This window comes from Notolepis coatsorum, assembly GCF_963971535.1.
Source record: "Notolepis coatsorum genome assembly, chromosome: 18".
NCBI classification, from domain to species: Eukaryota; Metazoa; Chordata; class Actinopteri; order Aulopiformes; family Paralepididae; genus Notolepis; species Notolepis coatsorum.
The window spans coordinates 62,250,705-62,272,787 of NC_140182.1; the positions used below are offsets into that span (position 1 = coordinate 62,250,705).

Below are 22,083 nucleotides of genomic sequence, written 5' to 3' on the forward strand. Positions count from 1 at the left end.
TTCCTGTGAGTCTATTGAACACATCTGTAAAGTTTTTTCCCAAGAAATTCATTGTTTTATATTTTTAATCAATTACTCAAAAGCAAAATTTTTCGACTTCAAGATTCCAAGCTGTTTGGGCTGGGCTCCGCCCATAAGCGTTTTGAGTGACAGTCGCCCACAGTCTGCGACTGGCGGAGAGAGAGAGGTAGAAAGATTGAGGGGGATACTAATACATTTTGCCGCAGGGGCATAATCCCACGGAACAATGCATTGGTAACTTGTTTCAAATGACAATATATACCGCTGTGAATATTATTGCACGGATCAGAATATGGGCATGCGCGTGGGAGTCAAAGATATTTTGACAGTGATATGCAGTGCTCCCAGGGAGAAGACCCTCCATGCGCGCCGGTCAGGTTGTGTGTAAAATGCGTGTGTGTTACCCCGCGCGCCGGTCAGGTTGTGTGTAAACGCAGGTCAGGTTGTGTGTAAAATGCGTGTGTTCCCCACTCGCCGGTCAGGTTGTGTGTAAAATGCGTGTGTGTGTTTCCCTGTGCGCCGGTCAGGTTGTGTGTAAACGCCGGTCAGGTTGTGTGTAAAATGCGTGTGTGTTCTCCGCGCGCCGGTCAGGTTGTTTTAAAATGTGTGTGTTTCCCCGCGCGCCGGTCAGGTTGTGTGTAAAATGTGTGTGTGTTTGTTGTTTAGCTCATGTGAAAAAAAGTTCCACCGAATGAAATGCAATAGCATGGGCTTATATTTATTTTAGTTTCGTGAACATCTTCCTGTCAGCCTCCAGCCTCCACGATTCTCAGTCTTTGAAAATTGCACCTCTAGGACATAAACCGTACGACAAACTGTTGCTAATCTGAGAGGGCGTCAGACTCTAGTCTTCTTCTAGGTCTTCTAATGTATGGTGCGGCATAAGTCGGTCGGAGCAAAGCAAGATCCAATCCATCAAAATTAGAAAGACAAAGCTTACCCCACATGTGAAAGCACTCGATACCTTCGACAGGCACTCACCCTTTGTGGGAGACGATCCGGAATCCATGTGCCACAAGCACACAGAAGCCCATACTGGGCACATAAAGCACCCTCTCAGCCACAACAAAACCCACAGGAAAGAAGAGGTTGGACGCAGGGATGAAAGGCAGCACGATCAAACAGAGAGCCTAAAGTGGGAGACAAACAAGACAATAAACACCACGTGAGGCATTGCATTTCCAATGCACTTCAAACTAATTGGTCTAGTTTAGGGTTTCTCAATGGAAGGGGTTTGGAGAGTGCTGGGTGCAGAACGGTTGAAGGGTGGGCGTTGAGATGCTCAAAGGGGGCACGGCATATCGCGACTCCAAAAGTGGAGTACCGGCCAGATCCTGGTATTGGCGCTGTCTCGATAATGCAGTTTTCCCTATTGCAGACCGGGTGTCACTTTTTTTTCATTCCGGGTTAACTTTTCCGTTAGCCTGAAGCTATGGCTTTACCAGATCGCCTGGAATACTTTTTGCGACGCCGAATTCAGTATGCAGTAAACAATGGAGATATCGATCTACCAGATGGCGATCAATAACTGGGAAATTCTTTTTGGAATCCAACCGGCCACAGGTACGAGCGATTTGAAGTCAATTTCAATCTGATCGGTCTGGACTTGTTCTCATAGCCATCCACCCGGTCAACGTATGATGTTGACATAACGAATGCCGTTATTTGTAATCAATAATCAGAAACAACTCCCCCCCCCCCCCCCCCCCCCCTTTCATGCATTCATGGTGGACCATGATACCGATCATAATGTATTTTGATTTTTAACTCTAGCTTGTGTAGGGCCGAAACGCCAATCGATTTAACGTTATTAGCTTAGCGCCCTATAACTAGTTTTGCAGGAATTACCCTAGACCATTCCGATATAACGTCATATTCACGAGGCTATAAAATGGGAAACTATTGATGAAAAAATTATTTCTTTATGGCATATTGAAGGGAAGGTTTATACTGTCAATTGACAATGACAATGGACACATAGCAATAATATAAAATATAGATTTAGCTCTACAAACAACCTCACGCACAGTGACAACTTGTAATGAAAAGCTGGCCTCATAGAGTGGGATTAGACGGGACCCAATGGCCCTGAATGTGTTAATATTGACAGTTAATTGCGTTAATTTCACCATTTCTTCACTAGCTTACACTTAAATAGAACATTTGCCCGCCCATCCGCTTCCCTGTTTGAATCATTGACATAATAGCATGCAAATAGCCAATATAACACAGAATGCTGCCTATTCCAGTCACAAGTGTTTTGCACAAGTCTAACTGTAAACAGGCCTACACGGTATCCAGACACGAACACAGAACGACACAGCATTTTGAGATTTATTTTTGGGAGACTTGCAGATATAGCCCAGTGGTTCTCGACCTTTCTTGGGTCAACACTCTCTATATTATGTCCAGGTCCCATACCCCCCCTGTTGATCTCTCATGAAAAAAATCAATGGCGGACTTCCCGGAAGTAAAAAACTAATAAGCGATTGCCGATTGGTGGTAAGAACAGCAGGAGGTGGGTGCTAGCGGTGTGACATAATTGGCAGAATCGACTGTCAATCAAAATTGTTCTGTTGTACCTGACACGACACATGCATTGCAAACTCAGATTATAGAGATATTACTAGAGAACATGGAGTTTTGTTTGAGAGAGATACAGTGAGTGCTGTCTCTTAAACTCATAAACTTTTTAGTCTTTTTACGGCCGGAGGAGACTGGGGTAAGTTTCAGCGTTTATTATTACCGTGTTCGATACAAACTGCTCTGATGATCATATCACCCACACTACATGAATCATCTAACGTTGGCCACGGAATTACCCCCCCCATCCGGTCAACATCAGATGATGAGTAGTAACTTCTAGAAGCACGTACATTTGACATTTTTTATCTGGCGCAGATCGCTATCAAACTGTATTTGATCATCAATATAATGCATTTAGGGCTATAAATCACGTTCTGCAGAATGCTGCAGAAAACGATAAAAACATACCGGTATTTATACTTTAGACCATATTTTAGTATGAATATGTGAATGAAAAAGTAGAACATTGCTAGATCCTAAACGATAGATACTTGACATTGAATGGGCCATAGTAATGTCAATTTAGCAATACAATTTAAAAAGTTATAGCCCTGCAAAGAAGGGGAACATCTCCATAGACTTTCAACAGTGGCAGATAGGGGTATATGATCAGAATAATCCCTGGCAGATAAAGGGTTAAAAACACGGTGAATACGACGCAGCAAGGGATACAAGCTAACATGGCGTTGGACCGCAGCAAGGCCTGGCTGGAGAAGGAGCTGCAAGCTAACATGGAAGTTAACACGAGGAATACGACGCAGCAAGGGATACAAGCTAACGTGGTGTTGGACCGCGAGGCCTGGCTGGAGAAGGAGCTGCAAGCTAACATGGAAGTTAACACAATGAATATGACGCAGCAAGTGATACAAGCTTGTTCGGGAGAGGTGAAACGGACGGCCCCCAGGGGAGGGACGGTGAGAAGCTGGATACAACCGGACCGACCAGGACTCGGGCACCGAGGTCGGCTGGACCATCCGCACACGAGATGCAGGCGCGGACGTCGCCCCGGGCCGGCCAAGATGCGAACACCGAGACCACACACACCAACCGAGATCCGAGCACCGAGATCCGAGCACCGAGATCAACCGGACCAGCCAGAACTTGAATAACGAGGTTTAACACACCAAACAGGACTCGAACACTGAGGTCATACACACCGACCAAGATTCAATACCACATATGCATATAATGAGATAGTGATGGAGGTTATGATTCGAGACACACTGCAGACAACACACAGACCACTGGGAATACAGACAGGGTAAACACATTAGATGGGGAAATTGGGACTTGATTCGGGACATATAATACAAATAACACGTACTAGACTATGACAGGGAACATGGGGAATCACATTCGGAGACCGGACCGGGAGCTCTGGAAATGTACTAACATATGAAAGATAAAAATTCAAATAAAATGTTGGACAATAATATGAATGAATGAATGAATGACCTTTATTTATATAGCACCCTTCACAGCACGAATGCACAGGGTGCTTTACACTACAGCTTAATATAAAAACACAATAAAAACTAAATCAGAAATAAATGACAGCAGTTAAAAACAGTGAAACCAGATAGAAAAAGTAGAATAAAAGAATTTGGATAAAATCATGAGTCACTAATTAAAACAAAAACTACAGTGAGGACAAGAAAAAAAAGTGCCTATGCATGACCAAAAGCCTGTCTGAACAAATGTGTTTTTAATTGTTTTTTAAAAGAGTTCTCAGAGGGGGCAATTCGCAGGTCCAGGGGGAGAGCATTCCAGAGCCTTGGTGCTGTCACCTGGAAGGCTCGATCACCCCTTGTTTTAAGCCTGGACCTGGGGACCACCAGGAGGTGCTGATCGGCAGATCTGAGTGAGTGGGTGTTGGTGTAGGGATGGATGAGTTCAGTGATGTAGATGGGGGCCTGACCGTGAAGTGCTCTGAAAGTGAAAGTGAGGACTTTGAAGTGAATTCTATAGTGTACCGGGAGCCAGTGCAGGGATACCAGAATGGGAGTGATGTGGCATGATTTTTTTGACCTTGTGAGTAGCCTGGCTGCAGCATTTTGGACCATTTGTAATTTATCTGTGGATGATTTGGTGAGACAGGTGAAAAGTGAGTTGCAGTAGTCAAGCCTAGAGGAAATAAAAGCATGCACGGACAGTTCTAGTTCAGAGTGAGATATGATGGTGCGTAGTTTTGCAATGTTTCTGAGGTGAAAGAAGCAGGTGCGTGTGAGTGTTTTGACATGTTTGTCTAGGTTCATGGCCTGGTCGAAGACAACACCCAGGTTTCTCAGGTGGGGACGTATGTTGTCTTTAAGGGACCCCAAGTGAGTGGCCACTCTAGCTGCAGTCTTTTCAGCTGCTACGATCAGCACCTCCGTTTTTTTTGCGTTTAACTGGAGGAAGTTACTCCCCATCCAGCTCTCAATGCCGAGCAGGCACTCCTGGAGAAGGCTGAGTTTCTCCAAGTTGTCGGGTTTAAAAGAGCAGAGTAGTTGTATGTCGTCTGCGTAGCAGTGGTATTTAATGCCGTTGAATTTATTGATGAGGAGGCCTAGGGGAAGCATGTAGATGGCAAAAAGGAGTGGTCCTAACACCGATCCCTGTGGTACCCCACATGAGAGGGGGGTGGGGTCAGATTTAAAAGGACCCACAGCCACCGAGAACGTTCTCTCCTTTAGATAAGAGGCAAACCAGTTTAGAGCGCTCCCAGAGATGCCCACCCACTCCCTGAGCCTGTCCAAAAGGATGTTGTGGTTGACATTGGACATTGGAGAATCCCCATTGGGGATATCTACGTCGTTATAGGAGGGGCCCTCTCCAGGAGAGCCATACCCCTCCAATCCGCCAACGGGGGTTAAACGGGGTTAAAAAGAATTACCTGGGAAGTGCCAATTGTCTTTAGTCTTCTTTTATATTATTTTCTTCTGAGTTATGTTAGAATAGCAGTTGCTTGGGGGCGGAGCCAGGCATTCATGGAGTAGGACGTGTTTCACGAGAGCTCCCTACTATCGTGCAAAAATACACTTTTCTCCCCATTAGTCTTTATTTTATTTTTATTTGTTATTGGTTTTCTTGTTGAGTCGTCGAGTATCAACTACTTTCGTCGACTTTTTTCAACTTTCTGCGGTGTTAATGGAGACCCGAGCCATGAGCACGCCAGCCGGCAGACTGTCACCGAATCTGTCCTCGCCTTCGCCCGGAATCAGTGAAATAAGTGAAGCTGTTCTCTCGGTCATGACCAAACTCCATGCAGACTTTGAGGTACGCTTCGCTGAAACACAAAGAAAAGCACAGGCGGAATTTTTTGATACCCTTCATCGGGCAATGACAGAGGAAATTAGGTTGGCGGTCGACCCGTTGAGAGAGAAGATGGAGTCGCTACACGCTGCCTCCACGGCTAATGCTAACGAACTAGCCTCGCTAACGACAGAGGCCTCACAACAGGGCGAGAGGCTGGCGTGTCTGGAGAGCTCCCTGCTGGCTAGGCAGGCTGACGTTGCCAAACTACAGACGGTAATTGTGGAAATGCAGTCCCGGGAGAGACGTTACAACATCAGGATCGTTGGTGTCCCGGAGGGCAGTGAGGGAGGTCGTCTCTCGGAGACCATGCCGGAGTTGTTGCAAAATATACTGGGGGAGGATGTCCTCCCCAGCCCACCCATGTGTGAGTCTGCCTACAGAGCGGGCAAGACCAGTCCTGGAGTGAACAAGGAGCCGAGGCCCATCATTGTTAAGCTAAACAGGCTACAACAGAGGGAGCTCATCATGCAGTCGGCCCGTGCCAGGAGGGGTGAACTCGGTCTCTGCAATCACAAAGTGGCCAGTTTCGAAGACTTTACGCCGGAGGTTCAAGCACAGAGAGGCGAATACAAAGTGGTCATGGCCAGGCTATGGAAATTGGGCCTGAGGCCTACGCTATTCTTCCCCGCAAGATTATCTGTGCTGTGTAAGCGATGATCGTCGATCATTTTGGTCGTTGGCTAAAGCGGAGGAATATATCGGGGGGATAGCCGAGACCGTAGCTTGATAACTGTGTCGGGTGAGTGACGTGGCGATGTGGGCCTAAATACATTGATAGGGCGGACTACTCACAAATGTTTATTGTCATGCCCAAACAGGCTAACTGGCCATTGCCCATCCAAACTAGCGGGGCATCCCAATGACTTGTTATTTGCTAATGCTGACCTCATGGTTGTACGTGTGTGTCGCCTCTATGAAAGCTAGCGAGCTAGCTGGACAATGTACATAACAGATACTAGCGTGCTGGCTGGATTCATCACTAGCTTACGCGCTAGCCTCGGGCTAACTAGCATGCTATGTCTATCGCCCGCACCGAGTCATTCGGGACCCGTTAATGTTTACGTATTTTGGCTGTTGTTGCTGTTTAAGTGGCATATGTTTGCACAATTTAACTGTGATTGGGTCCTGCCTTAACTATCTTCTGGTATGCTTTATTTTTTTTAAATTTTCTTTTATCCATTTGTGCTATAGCATTGCGACGTTGATACGCAGATTCAGAAGTAGTTGGTTACAGGGATGGCGTTGAGTTATTATATAATAATAGCACATTTTTCCCTTATAGTTGGCTCATATTAGGGCCAAGGCTCACGTTTGTTTTCGCTAGTAACACCTTCGGTTGATCTGTTGTTTTCCTTATCTAGACGGGGGTTGGCTGTTTTTGAGCCTTAGGCTCCGGTCGTTGAAGGTCGGTTATATATATATATGCAATATATAATAACAGGTTGTGTCAGGTATAGCTTATTACTACCCCCGGGTTAATGAAGGTGTTTACTTCTATTCTTATATAGGATTTTGTCATTCCAGCATTTGTGCCTGACCAGAGGGACTGTGGAATGCTTGCACCTTGACCAATAACTTTATTTTAATTTTTAATTTTTGTTTCTTGGACTAGTGGGGGGTTTAATCAGGGTTTTATCTAGAGAGGGGGTCGGAGTGGAGAGCGTCTTATTGGATCCATGATTCCAGTGGGAAACGATAGGAAGATGACCATCCTTAGTGGATGGAGCATATGGAGGGGATTGGAGAGTGGGTATAGGAGGGTTAATATTAGGATGGGTGGGTTAGGGTATAGAGTAGAAGTAGGGGGGGGTTGTAACTGGGGTGGTATTTTTCTGTGTTTTCTGTACTGTTGTCCTATATGTGTGTAATTGTTCCTCCTCTGAACTCTTGGGATTGACAGTCTGGGCCCGCCTGGATCAGCGCCTCTGTCCTCAGCCTGGCTGCACTGGTATGTTCTCCACGCATTTAGACAAATTCGACCATGGCTAAATTGAATATTTTAATTTGGAACGCAGGGGGTCTTAACGCCCCACACAAGCGTGCCAGTGTCCTTTGGTTATTGAAGAGAAGAAATATTGACATTGCTCTCCTTAGTGAGACGCATTTATTGGTGGGTGATGTGTCAAGGCTAGCAAATCGACAATATCACGTTATCTCCTCATCCTCAGCCGACAATAAGACAAAAGGAGTCGTCATAGTTACAAGACGTAACCTTGATATCAAAGTCCTGGATGTGTGGTCGGACACGGAGGGAAGGATTACTATAGCAAAAGTTGAGTTTTCTCATAGGAAGATGGCAATAATAGCATTGTATGCCCCTAACACATTTGATTCAGCGTTCTATAATACAATCACAAAGAATATGTTGGAACTTACTGGATACGCTCTCATTGTGGGTGGCGATTTTAATGCGTGCTGGGATGCGGAGATGGATAGGTCCGGGTCCTCTGAAACAAGCGACCAAAAACAGTCCTCTAAGGCCCTCAGGATGTGGGCCCAGGACACGGGGCTCGCAGACCTCTGGCGCATATCCAATCCCACCCTCAAGGATTACTCTCACCTGTCAGCCAGACACAAAACCTTCTCTCGAATAGACTATGCATTCGCGTCCCCTAATATGTTTGATAGTCTCGATGTCTCATTGGTTCCCCTAGCTCTCTCGGACCACAAGGGGATTTTCCTTATGGCAACCTTTGGCAGGCTCTCCACGAGAGCTCCCAGATGGCGTTTTAACTGAACCTTATTAAAGAACGATGATTTCTGTACTGAGTTCAGGAGTAAACTAGTTGAATTCTTGCAGATCAATGTCGGCACAGTCGAAGACCCTAGGGTCCTGTGGAACGCATTGAAGGGATTTATCAGGGGTCATGTCACACTTTTCGCCTCCAATTTGCGTAAATCCCGGTAAAAAAAACTAGAAGGACTGGAAACATTATACGCGGACCTATACGCGTCTTTGCAAACTAACTATAATTGTTACAAAGGATCAGATTAAACCGAATATATATATTTATTGATTGATATATATTGCATAATATTTGTATATCGTTTGATATCCCTTGTATATTCCTTGTACATATACACGGAATATCCCTTTAGCCTAGTACAGACCATAATATTTAATTCTCCTATTGGACAGCGGCCCACAGGCGCCAAGGCCATGCCTCCAAAGTCAGGTTCAAAGTCACCGCCGGGGACATGCCTGGACATGAACGGTACTGCGCAAGGATATGAGACAGGAATAAAGCTGGTACTAGTTTATTCATCTAAGCGTATAAATACGGCGCAGGTGAATACAGAAGCACTTAGTCAGAACTTAGAGAGTTACCCAATAAGTTGAAGCCTCACCCACGATACGACGTGCGGTGCAGTATGGCCTGTTTGGCCCCAAATAGAGCATTGAGACCGCATGCGAATTAATAACTGAAGTGTCAGAGTTTAACGCTGTACCGTCGAGTTCGACCTATTCTATTAAGTCAGTAATAGTCTATTTGTGTATAGTGTATCGTGCGGCTAAAGTTCTACAGTGACCAGCATCACCAACGTTTCCTCGTATCAGCTAGAGTGCTTATCCAGGCTGGGCTGCTTATCATGGCGCTTTCACCCGAGGAGCCCTAGACGAGGACCGTGTGGACATGTACACTGGATAATCTACCCGACGACTGCATAGCCCTTTTCGGCTGGATTATATTTGCTTTTGGTCCTGTAATTGATGGAGCGGAGAATCGCCGACACCCACAAGTGTGTGGGATTTACCCTGTGAGGAGCCACGTCGAGTCCGTCTCTCAGAAGCCTGAGGCCGGCTAGCTTTCTTCCATGTGGAGCTACATGCTACGGAGAACAGCTGTATTCGTCTGTGGATCAAGATCTTATTGCACCATCTCCTGTACTCGGAGTCTCCTTATCATCGTTGACCCAGACTCTACTACCGACAGATCCTCTACCCTTGCTGGCTTACAACCGGGGGGACCCTTCCAGTATCTCCCGCTATATTACTAGTGTACCATAGATATAATTCCCTAAGATTCAGGTTGTATGATTATCTCCTGCGTAATATGAGAATGGACATTCGTTATTGATTTGCCTACGCACATTCCTTTGCCTTATAAGCGCATCCAAAGTGAAGTAAAGTAAAGTATATTATGTACCTTTTGCTGCTAATAAATACTTAAATACAGCTTTGTGTGGAACCGATTCATTGTGGGGAAGTGTTCATCATTAGATACCTGTGTACTGTATGGCCAGTAGGAATGTACATAAGACGGTAGTGGTTTAATGATACCATACTTATCAATACAGTCAGGGAATTGTACCCCTCAGTTACAATAATGAACGACTAAACACACAACGCAAGATAGTCAAGAAAGAAAGAAACTCCATACTTAAACAACAGTCTGAGTTCTTGATGCATAGGACAAGGCAAAATTACTACTTTCACAGTTCCAGGCCTAGCCATCTGTTGGCAATGAAAATACGCTCGAATGATCATTTCTCGGATATCCCTTCGATCAAGACGCGACAGGAAACAGTCACTACTGATTCGAAAAAGATCAACGACACTTTTAAAGAGTTTTACTCAGTTATATAGCTCAGAGGTTAATTTCGATAACTCTAAATTTGAATCGTTCATTGGCGGGCTTGAGATACCCCACATTTCTGAGGAAGAGGCTAAGGAACTGGGGAAACCGATCACTCTTATGGAACTTAGGGAGACGATTGCTGAAATTCAAAAGGGTAAGGCACCAGGCTGGGATGGGATTCCACCCGAGGTATATTTAGCTTTCTGGGACCAATTGGGTCCATTGATGCTCGATATGATCAATTACGCTATCGAACAAGGGGAGTTTCTCAAGAGATGTCAACATGGCATTAATTTCTTTACTTCTCAAGAAGGATAAAGATCCCAATGATTGTGGTAGCTATAGGCCCTTGAGTCTTTTCTGGCCGATCTAAAAGTGTTTGCCAAGGTGCTGGCCCGCCGCCTGCAGAGGTTTATGACGGTATTGGTACACTGCGATCAAACTGGTTTTATCCCGGGGCGCCTGGCTGCAGATAATCTTAGGAGGCTGTTGCATGTAGTCGATAACAGTAAAGACAATACAGCTCCGTCCACAGTTCTGTCCTTGGATGCCATGAAGGCGTTTGACAGACTAGAATGGTCATACCTGTGGAAGGTACTTGAGGTTATGGGTCTTGGAAAGAATTGTATTCATATGATTAAAGTCCTGTATGCCTCGCCGTCGGCAATGATACTGACAGGCAAAAACTGTTCCACACTTTTTCCAGTCTCCAGATCTTCTAGACAGGGTTGTCCTCTGAGCCCAGGACTATTCGGGCTTTCCCTCGAACCATTGGCCCAATTTATTAGGCAATCGGAGGACATCGTCCCCATAATGATCAATAATACACCACACAAAATTGCTCTCTATGCGGATGACCTACTGATTTTTATGGATGACCCTTGCCTGTCGGCCACAAAATTATTGGGAATAATCGACGACTTTGGTAAATTGTCAGGCTTTAAGATTAACTGGAACAAATCAGCCTGCCTACCTCTTAATGAGCTGGCCAAGGCGGTGCGACTACCAGCTGATATCCCCATAGTGGAACATTTTAAATACTTAGGCATAGAGATATTCCCCACGCTAAGTCAAACTACTAAGTACAACTTCACGGGTACTTATGATAAAATACACCAGGATCTAGACAGATGGTCGTCCCTTCCTAACTCCTTACAAGCCCGGGCTTCCATAATCAAAATGAACGTCCTGCCTAGGATACATTTTGTTAGCTCAATGCTCCCCCTGCCCCCTCCAATAGACCACTGGCGCAAGGTACAATCGATGGCATCTAAGTTTATCTGGAATAACAAACGCCCGAGAATCAAAAGAGCTACCACTCAACGTAGAAAACAAGATGGGGGCCTCGCAATCCCTGATTTTAAGCTTTATTTCTGGTCCTTTTCACTGAGACCTCTGATGTGCTGGCTAGACCCTGTAGATCAGGGCTATTCAACTGGCGGCCCGCCGGGATGATTCTGACCGGCCCGCCAAAGATTACATTTCTTTTCATGTCAACGTTAACACGCACAATTGAGCCAAAAGTCACTCAATTAATGACAGATTTCATTGATAAATTGAGGGAAAACTTTGCAAGTCGATTTGATGAATTTGACATGTCCAGAGAATTGATGCATTTTGTGAGCAACCCATTTGCCAATGTAGCTGCTATTTCCACAAAAGGACAAGAGTTCCTTGCATCACTTCACATTGATGAAGGTCTCCTGCAACTTGAAATAATTGACATGCAAGCATCATCTGCTCTGAAGCAGGCACTTGAGAATGAATCCACCACAACATTTTGGATAAAGTGTATTCATGTCAAGACATTCCCCAAAATAAAAACGCTGGCAATATCTGTGCTAACAATGTTTGGCTCAACATACACCTGTGAATCCAGTTTCTCTCACATGAATGCCATTAAAACAAGCAACCATGCCTCCTTGACAAATGAGCATTTGTATCACTGTTTGCGGGTAGCCCTCACTTCCTATGAACCTTCTTTCTCTGCCATTGCCCAGTCAAATAAGTGCAATCGCTCTCATTAGATGTGTGTATGTAGGCTAGGCCTGTCTGCCCCCCACCCCCCTGATGTTTGAGAGTTAAGAGTGGACAATAAGTGCTAATAAGATGCTGTGATTTGCTGTTGTTGCACAGACATGAAGCACTTTTTCATAAGCTCAGCTGCACTATAAATGTGTTTCTTTGTTCAAGTGTTGATGTTAGAATGTTCAGATGCACATCATGCACTTGTTTGTTTTTTATTTTTATATTGAAATGTTGAAGAGGAGATGTTGCAGTTGTTGCACAGTCATAAATGAAGCACTTTTTGCAGGAGATGTTGCAGATGTGGCACATAAATAAAGCACTTTTTTTGAAAAGTATACTACTTTTGCAATGTGGTTAAAGGGGAACTATCTTATAAATGGCCTTTTTCAGTGTTTAGCATTGTTTCCTAGCTATGTGGACTTATATTAATATGATCTATGTCTCAAAACAATGAATTAAAAAAAAAATTTACAGAGGTGTTCCATAAACCCACAGGAATTGTGTAAAAGTGCCCAAATAGTGAAAGAAATAGTAAAATAGTTCCCCTTTAAATAAAAGTTGTGAAAATGTGGTTGCGTGTTGTGTCAAGTGTACATATATTCATAGCACGGGGAGGCGCCGTGGCAGTCCGGCCCCTGGCCCCTTGGGTTTCTGACAATGTGGCCCCCTGAACAATTTAGTTGAATAGCCCTGCTGTAGATGTTGTATCTTGGCGCTCCTTAGAAGCGGCGGCGGTCTCACCGCTAAGATTGCAGGATGTAGTGTACTCCACTGTCCCTATTTCGAAATGCCGACTGAGGTATGGACCGATCATAACTCACGTGATCCAAACATGGTGTAATGTACAGAAGTCGTGTGCGGTTAAATGCCCATGGCACCTGGACTCTCCAATTTTTAATAACCAGCAACTACTTGTTGGGCACAAGCCGGTTAGTATTCCTCAATGGCAAAGGAGGGGAGTTCATACTCTGGAGCAGTGGTTCTCAAACTGTGGTACGCGTACCACTAGTGGTACTTGGTGGTACTGCTGGTGGTACTTGAAAACATTTCCAAAAAAGCTAAAAAAAACTAAAAAAAAAACAAAAAAAAATTTGCAGTCAGGCCACTGAACTTAGAAGCAGGCCAGGCCAGTGTTTCTGGTTGCGGCAGCGCGATAGTTAGATAATCTAAGTGGGGAACAACCAGGAGATCACTGTGACAGAGAGTAATGCAGTCTAAACAGTCATACATCTTTAATTCAACTTCAGCCCTGATCATAACCATTTATTTTTAGATTTCTTGTAATGTCAGATACAAAATGAAATACTCCCACTTTTCTGAAAAGAGTTGGTGTTAAATCTGACATTACAAAAAACCCATCAAAATATGTGTTGCTGCTAATCATTGACACATGCCTAGCCTGTAATAATCCCCCCCAGAAAAATTTACTTTGCATTTGATATATTGTAAATATTTTACTTTTTGTGTGTTTTTTTAACAATAATTTGTGATGCCATCACACAAACTGGCATTTAAAGGGTAAACATTCAAAAATGTATTGAATATGTCTTTTCTTTTCTTTTTTACAATAATTTGTGATGCCCATCACAAACACTGGCATTTAAAGGGTAAAATTTCAAAAATTCCTACACCAGAATGCAGGAAATTAAGTTTTTGTAACAAAATAATTGTGTGTGTGTGTGTGTGTGTGTGTGTGTGTGTGTGTGTGTGTGTGTGTGTGTGTGTGTGTGTGAGAGAGAATGACGAGAGAGAGAGAGAGAGAGAGAGTGAGAGAGAGATAGAGAATGAAGTACATTTGCTGAAATACAGTTGTTCTTAATTTTCTCACTTGCTATGTGAGAATGTTAGTTATTATGTTCTCAATGCCCCTTGCATTGTATGAGTTGTGTGGAAGCGTTTGCTAGTTCTAGTGCTATCCCTTTGTACATTGTGGCTGTGTCTGACAAAAGTTAACAATAAATAATGGTATTAGGAATACATTTGCCTCCTGCGTGAACTGTGCATAGCTGAATAGACTGTATTTTAACGCCGGTCATATGGTGGTACTTGGAGAGCCAGCTACGTTCTCAGGTGGTACTTGGTGTAAAAAGTTTGAGAACCACTGCTCTGGAGGATATTTATGATAAGAACGGCCTTCGAGCGTTTCAGGACTTAAAAGAATTTTATTATCTTCCCGGCGAGTCCTTCTTTCTTTACCTTCAACTAAGGTCAGCGCTGAGGGCGCATGGCGTGCCGTGGGCTCAAGCTTTGCAACCACACCCCTTCCTCAGGCTCATAGTGGACAGGACGACCTCCAGAGGGTTTGTCTCAGACTTTTATACGCTCTTAATTCAATCCACGTATAAACATTTATCATTGGATACAATCTGGCGTGGGGATATCCCGGAGTTGGACCCCGAGTTTGACTGGGATGATGTTTGGGCAAATGTGGCATTGTCTTCCTGCAACCCCAATCACCAGCAAATTAATTTTAATTATATTCATAGGACCTATCTTACACCTAGGAAGCTATTTGCTATGGGACTGGTAACCGACTCTCGGTGCACTTTGTGCTCTCAAAGGGCCACTGGCACTTATATGCATATGTATTGGGATTGCCCACCAGTAGCCCGCTTCTGGAGGTCAATAACGGACAAACTTTCAGATCTATGTGGCTTAACAATCCCATTCACAGCTGTTACGCTACTCCTGAACGATATAACAACACTACCCGTGTCCGTACAACAAAAAAGGGTTGTCCTAGCGGGCGTCACAGCATCGAAGAAGCTAATAGCATTGAGATGGAAGGAGCCTGAGAAGCTCACAGTGATTAACTGGTCCCTAACACTGTTGGATGTGATTTATCTTGAGATATCCACGGTGCGGGTGATTGGGGTGGGGCAGGCTGGGATTGACCTGTGGTTCGCAGCAGCTGAGAAGGTCAGGACCGCCGTGTGCGGCTGAGCGGGGTTGGGGTGCTTGTTCGGGGGAGTCCGGCGGTCTCGTGGGAGGAGGAAATGTCTTGTCCGTCTTGTCTTTTGTGTTGTCCTCTTGACTTTAACTGGGGGATTTTATTGGGGGGAGCTATTTAGCTATTTCTTCACTATTTGGACACTTTTACACGGTTCCTGTGAGTCTATGGAACACCTCTGTAGGTTTTTGTTTTTCAAGAAGGTTCATTGTTTTGTTTTTCTAGTCGGGTACTCAAAAGCGGCGTTTTTCTACCTCAGGACCTTAGGCCGTTTTGAGGCTGGGCTCCAACCACTGTGTGACCCGGTGGCATCTGCCACATTGTTATGCAGCTGGGAAATCTCTGACATCACTGATATGCACATTTTGTGATGACTCAGCTCGGTGAGGGTGAATGTTGTGAGGTGAATTGGAAGAATGGGCCTTTTTGAGAATTAGAGATATACGTTTTATTAATATAGGGCCACACGGCCGGGAAACGGTGCTGAATACTGGGAAAGGCCATTTATTAGATAGTACCCCTTAAAATTTTAAAAGGTTGTACTCTGTTTTCTTTTTTTTGTCTTTATAATTTGTTATTTCTGTATTATTATTGTTTCTGTTATTTCCCTGTGAAGTTCTGTGTATTGTTATTGTGGTTATTGTGTTGTCTTGTTTTCATGTAAATAATAAAAAAAAATTGATAAAAAAAAAGAATAGCAGTTGCTTTAAATGTGCACATGGACAAATATGAAGGACAAGAATTCAAAATGTTGGACATGAAGAGAGGCTTGGAGAATCTCCTTTGGGGGGTATCTCAGTCTCTGGGGGGGGGGGGGGGGGGGGGGGGGCTTCTCCAGTGGGAGGGCTGATCCCCCCCCCCCAAACCACCAATCGGGGAAAGACTGCTAACCATATAACCATTTATGTTCACTTCATTTTTTCTTATTGTGTTGCTCTTTTTTCATAAATATATGCGGTGATGTCGGTGACATGGGAGGTACAGAGGTGGGCAGGCTGGGTTCAGTCGGGGGGGGGGGGGGCATCGTTCCGGCGGTTCGACCCGGGGGAGGGGGGGCCTTGCGTGTTGTCGGATTGGTGTGGGGGGGGGGTGGGGTTTCCTGGGGCCCTCGGACGCCGTGGCCTGGGCGGGCTGGTCACCTGGCCGGGGGGGCACCAGGCTTGGGGTCGCGGGATCATTGAGGCGTGGTGCTTTGGCCTGCTGCGGGCCTGGGCTTGGGGTTCTCGTGGGCCGGGGGCCTGGCGGGGGCGGGTGGGAGCTCTGGGTGCTCGGCTCCGCGCATGGTGGACCAGGATAAGGGGGTGTTCTGTTTCTCGGGGAGGAGGGCGGGAGGGAGGGGTTTCTCTCAGGGGGATCAGAGCGGCTGAGCTTTGCCCGGCGGGGTCCTGTGGGCTATACGAGACCTGGCCATGATGAAGCTGACATGGGTGTGGCGATGTTTGTCTGTGGTCTGACGGTAGGAAACAACACCATAGACACGCTCTGAGGCATCACAGAAAACGTGCAGGTGGGATTCTGAAATGGCTGCATTGATAGAGGGGGGTAGAAAACAGCGAGGAAAGTGAATGTCAGGGAGTGTGAATGTAATTTTGCAGTTCCAATTACCATGCTTTGGTACTTGGACAAGCTTTCCGTTTTAATGACGTTATCCCATCCTCTTTCCTGCACTATAATTTTTGGCCGAGCTGTGAAAGGAGTCAAATAGCCCAGGGGGTCATATTGGCTTGCCAGTACCTTATACTGTAAATGTTCCTCATTGTAGGCTGATGGTAGATAATGGACTTGTTCTTGTAACTCAGTATGTCAGCTCTTTGGGGTCTCCATTCTCTGATAGCCACAGTTCACTGGTTTTGGACTTTGCATCTGGTGGGAGGTGGTGTATTACAGCTGGATCGTTGCTAGCCCATTATCTGATGTCAAACCCACCATCAGCAAGGAGGGGTCTCATTTTGTCAATAAGGGCCTTGGCTTCATGAGAGGAAAGGAAACTTTGGAGGCAGTTGTCAACATAGAAACAGTGTTTGACAGAGTTAAGGATCTCCTCATTGCCATCAGAATGATCTTGGACATGCTTTTGAACTGCATAAGTGGCACAGCATGGGCTACACGTTGTTCCAAAGGGCAACACTTGCCATTCAAAAACAGTGTGTTCCTGGTCCGGCTGCATCCCTCTCCATATAAAACGCAGTAATGGTTTGTCATCGTTTAAAAGGCGCACCTGATGGAACATACCTTTAATGTCTCCACAAATGGCAATGGAATGTTGACGGAATTTGAGAAGAACCCCAAGGAGAGAAGGACCCAGTGTTGGGCCAGGCAGAAGACATTTGTTCAGATTTTGGCCCATGTATTCAAAGGAACAGTCAAATACAACTCTGTGCTTGTTGTTGTGTTCAACAATGTGGGAAATACCAGGTTTCATGTGATTGGTCCACCTGGTCACTGGGAATCCTTTGAACATAGCCAGACTGCACAAGCTTATCCAGTTCCTCTTGGTATTTATCAGACAGTTTGGGATCTTTGGACAGGCATCTTTCTGTAGCACAGAGACGGGGCAAGACAGCTTCCTTTGGAGCTTTAAAGACAGGAGTGTTAGGAGCTCTTAGCAGCGGAGTGGCATAGCGCATTACACCATCTATCTCTACTCTAACTGTCTTAGAATGAAGTAGATCGAGAGCTAGCTTGTCTTGCTTTGACCTTGTGGTTGTTTTCTCATTCACATAGGGCAAGGTGTCAATCTGCCAGAGTCTTTCCACATTACGAAGCAATTCACTCTTGAAACAGGTTTGAGTGAAAGACAGAGTGTGATGATGGGCTTGAATTAAGCTGGCTGGGGCGGTTAGGTGGCGTAGCGGAGATTGCGTTCGTCACCAACCCCGGAGCTGTGAGCTGGATTCGCCTGTTCGAATCCAGCTCACAGCTCCGGGGTTGTCACCAGCTTGGCTGGCCGTTCACACTAATACAATTGGCTGTATTAGAGGGTGGGAGAAGCTGGCGGGGTGGGTCCGGGTCGTTGTAAACAGCGACTCCTACAGTTCGGTCGGGGCGCCTGCTAAGCGCGGATAGGACCTGAGTGGGATAGTGTGATCCTTCCACACGCTACGCCCTCTCAGGGAGGATCCGCGCTGCCAGGTGAAAAGAAGCGGTTGATTGGCTGGACGTGTGTCGGAGGAAGCACGTGATAGCCTCCACTCTCCCAGATGATCTGACTGTGGGGGGTAAGTGCGCAGCGACCAGGAAGGGGATTGGGAATTGGCATACGACTAACATTGGGATGGGAGAAAATCGGAGGAAAATGGAGGGGGAAAAAGATCAATAAAAAAATTAAAAATTAAGCTGGCTGGCCCTTGGAGAGCCCATCCCAGCCTGGTATGTATGGCCAATGGGCCACCAGGGCGGCCCATTAGAACTGGCTCCGTGGCTGTAATGAGATGGGCATAATCTGAGACAATGAGGACAAGAGGGCATGCATGATCGATAAGACAGCAATGGAACATCTCCGAGATGGTGATACTGCTCTTGTAGCTGTTTCACAGGGTATGCGTGTTCCGACAGTCCTAGATTGCCTGCAGTGAATGCACCATTGATCAAATGCCTTTCTGTTGGCTGGTTGATAGGGGACATTTCAAAAGATACAGATTGTTACAAAGGGTCAGATTAAACCGAATATATATATTTATTACTCGAGATATATTGTATAATATTTGTATATCGTCTGATATCCCTTGTATATTCTTTGTATATATACACGGAATATCCCTTTACCTAGGTACAGGCCAGACCATAATATTCGTTCTCCTATTGGACAGCGACCCCTAGGCGCCAACGGCCATACCCCCAATGGCAAGTTCAAAGCCACCGCCAAGACATGTCTCAACATGTCCAGGTTTGCGCAGTAATACGAGACAGAACTGAGGTTGGCACTAGATTATTCACCTTACGTATAAATACGTCGCAGGTGGATACAGCAGTAGTCTTAGTCCAAAACGTTGAAGCCTTCACCACGATACAACGTGCTGTGAAGTGGGCCCCTTTGCCCCCTAAATAGAGCCTTGAGAACCGCGTGCGAATAGATAGCTAAAGTGTCAGAGTTTAACGCTGTATCGTCGAGTTCGACTTATTCTATTGTGAAGTAATAGTCTATTATTTATAGTGTATCGTGCGGCTACCGTTCTACAGTGACCAGCATTACCACCGGTTCGTCGTACTCTAGCTAGTGCACTTATCCAGGCTGGGCGGCCTAAACTCGTGCCGCCATCCGAGGAGTCCTAGACGAGAACCGTTGGATATGTACACCGGAGAACCTACACCGGCGAATGCAGAGCCTTTTCCGGCTGGATTATATTGCTTTGGTACTGTGGCTGCTGGAGCAGAGAACCGTCTACCCCACTGCTGTGTGGGATCTACCCTGTGAGGAGCATCATCGAGCCCGCCTCTAGGACCACAGAGGCTGGCTAGCTTTCATCCATGCTGTCGTGCATACTGGAGTATAGCTGTTGCTTTGTCTACGGACCAAGGGATTACTGCACTGGCTCCTGTATCTGGAGCCTCGTTATTCCGTGTTGATCCAGACTTTGCTCCCGAACATTCCTCTCCCCTGCTGGCTTACAACCGGAGGGAACCCCTTAGTATCTCCAGCTGACTACGAGTGTGCCTTATGTAATTCTTATGCTACATGTGGCGTCAGTTATACCCATCTTATTATGCTCATGGACTTACGCTCTTGACTTACTTAAGTGTTCTTCGCCTTACAAGCGCAATTCATAATTCTCAATCTGTAACCTATCGTTGCTGCTCTAATAATAAATACCTCTAAATAGAACTTTCTTTGTCAAGCCGTATTCTTGTGTGGGTGTTCACCAGATATACCGTGTACTGTATGACCAGTAATTAAAGTACATAACTAAGTAGTGGTTTAATGATACCATACTCTCAATACAGTCAGGGAATTGTACCCCTCAGTTACAATTGGTCCTTCGAGCCGGAGGAATATCAGTGTAATATCTAAATATAATATTGATATTAACCATGGCCAGCGGTGAACACTCCACAAACGGCTCTCCTAAGCTAGAACGCCCGCAGCGCAGACGTCAGCCACCTCCTTACCTAGAGGACTACGCTGCCAGTCTAATACCTAGCTTTATACAGACGTTAAATGCGGGAAAAGCGGATAGTAAAAGCATGTCAAATCCTAACGACCAGGCGACCCTGCCAGTAGAGACCCTAGTGGGTTCTAACGTAACTGACCAAGCTCACAGGGGGGACCAGGAGGGACATGACATGACTATACCCCCAGACAACGTCAACGGGACGGTCCCCGGAGAGCTCCAGGATAAAGAAAGCGCTCCAGGGACGGAACCCGACCCACTACCAGAAGAGAAGCGCGCCCAGGAGATAGACCTCCTCGGGGCGCGCCAGGAGAACAGATCTCCAACGAGCACTGTCAGAAGCCGATCACCTCCATCAGTGTCTTCCCCCAGCGAAGCGGACAAGATGCTGGCGCAGGCATTCATCGCCACCCTGGCAGCCTCCACCGAACGCGATCGACTCCAAGCACAGACGCTTAGCGAGCGCGAACATTCTTCCATGGAACAAGAGCGCCTCCGGGCGCAACAACTAAGTGAGCGCGAACACTCTACCATGGAAAGAGAACGCCTGCAGGCTCAACAACTGAGTGAGCGCGAACAATCTGCAGACCAACGAGAGCGCCTTCACGCGCAACTCCAAGCGCAAGCCCTTAGTGAACGCGAACACTCTGCAACCCAGCGAGATCGCTTCCAGGCGCAGCAAAGGAGTGAAGACGACCGCATACGCCTGGAGACCAGACGCCTCCAGACGGAAGAGAATATTGAAAGAGACCGCGCCGATGCCCAGCGCGCCGCCGCCGATGCACAGCGCGACGCCGCCAATGCACAGCGCGACGCAGCCCAAGCCCAGCGCGAAGCCGAGCGCGACATCGCTCACATCAAGCGCGAAGCAGAGCGCGACCGGCTACAGGCGCAGATAATGGAGCAATTGATTGCCAGGGCGACACCCCCTCTCTCCGCACGGAGCTCCAGGGCATCATCACGACAAGGGTCTAGGGCACCTTCCCCTACCCGACCAAGTGACCCGGAGCCCGGCCAACAGAAAGAGCCTATCCACGTCTCCGAACCCCCTCCCCGACCGGTCCATACGAGACCCAGCCACCGGGAAGAACCGGCCTATGCCGCCGAGAGACTGAATAGACGACTTCAAGACCTAGAAGACCTAGCAGAAGAAGAGGAAGAGGAGGAAGGTCAAGCCCACCAGCAGCATCGTACTCCACAGGACCAGGAGGTCCAGTACAGCCCAGACTTTACCCCCGAGGCCCTGCGCTACAGACCCCCGACTCAACTCAAGGGTGAGTTAGACGCACGACCAGCCCCGAGGAACAGCACCTGGGTACCCGGGCCTTGGTACCCACCAAGTACCAGCCCACGACAACACGTACGGGGAGACTCGCCCAGGAGGCCTCTCCCCCAACGCTCACCGATGTGCCAGCCATCCATGGCATCGCACCTTGGCACACCGACGTTCCCGGATTTTACGCACGAGGACAGAGCACAGTACACGGAATTACGGATGTGTTTAGAGACTATG

The 22,083-nt window shown here is 46.5% G+C and overlaps 1 protein-coding gene across 2 annotated transcripts in view; it reads right to left on the reverse strand.

The window, feature by feature from the left end:
* tmtc3 (transmembrane O-mannosyltransferase targeting cadherins 3) overlaps positions 1-22,083 on the reverse strand; it is a 241,361-nt gene that overhangs the window by 82,770 nt on the left and 136,508 nt on the right. For both annotated transcript variants that reach the window (XM_084334576.1, XM_084334577.1), the window contains exon 8: positions 1,003-1,151. In XM_084334576.1, the coding sequence (XP_084190702.1) occupies positions 1,003-1,151 (149 nt within the window). The remainder of the gene's footprint in view (positions 1-1,002; positions 1,152-22,083) is intronic.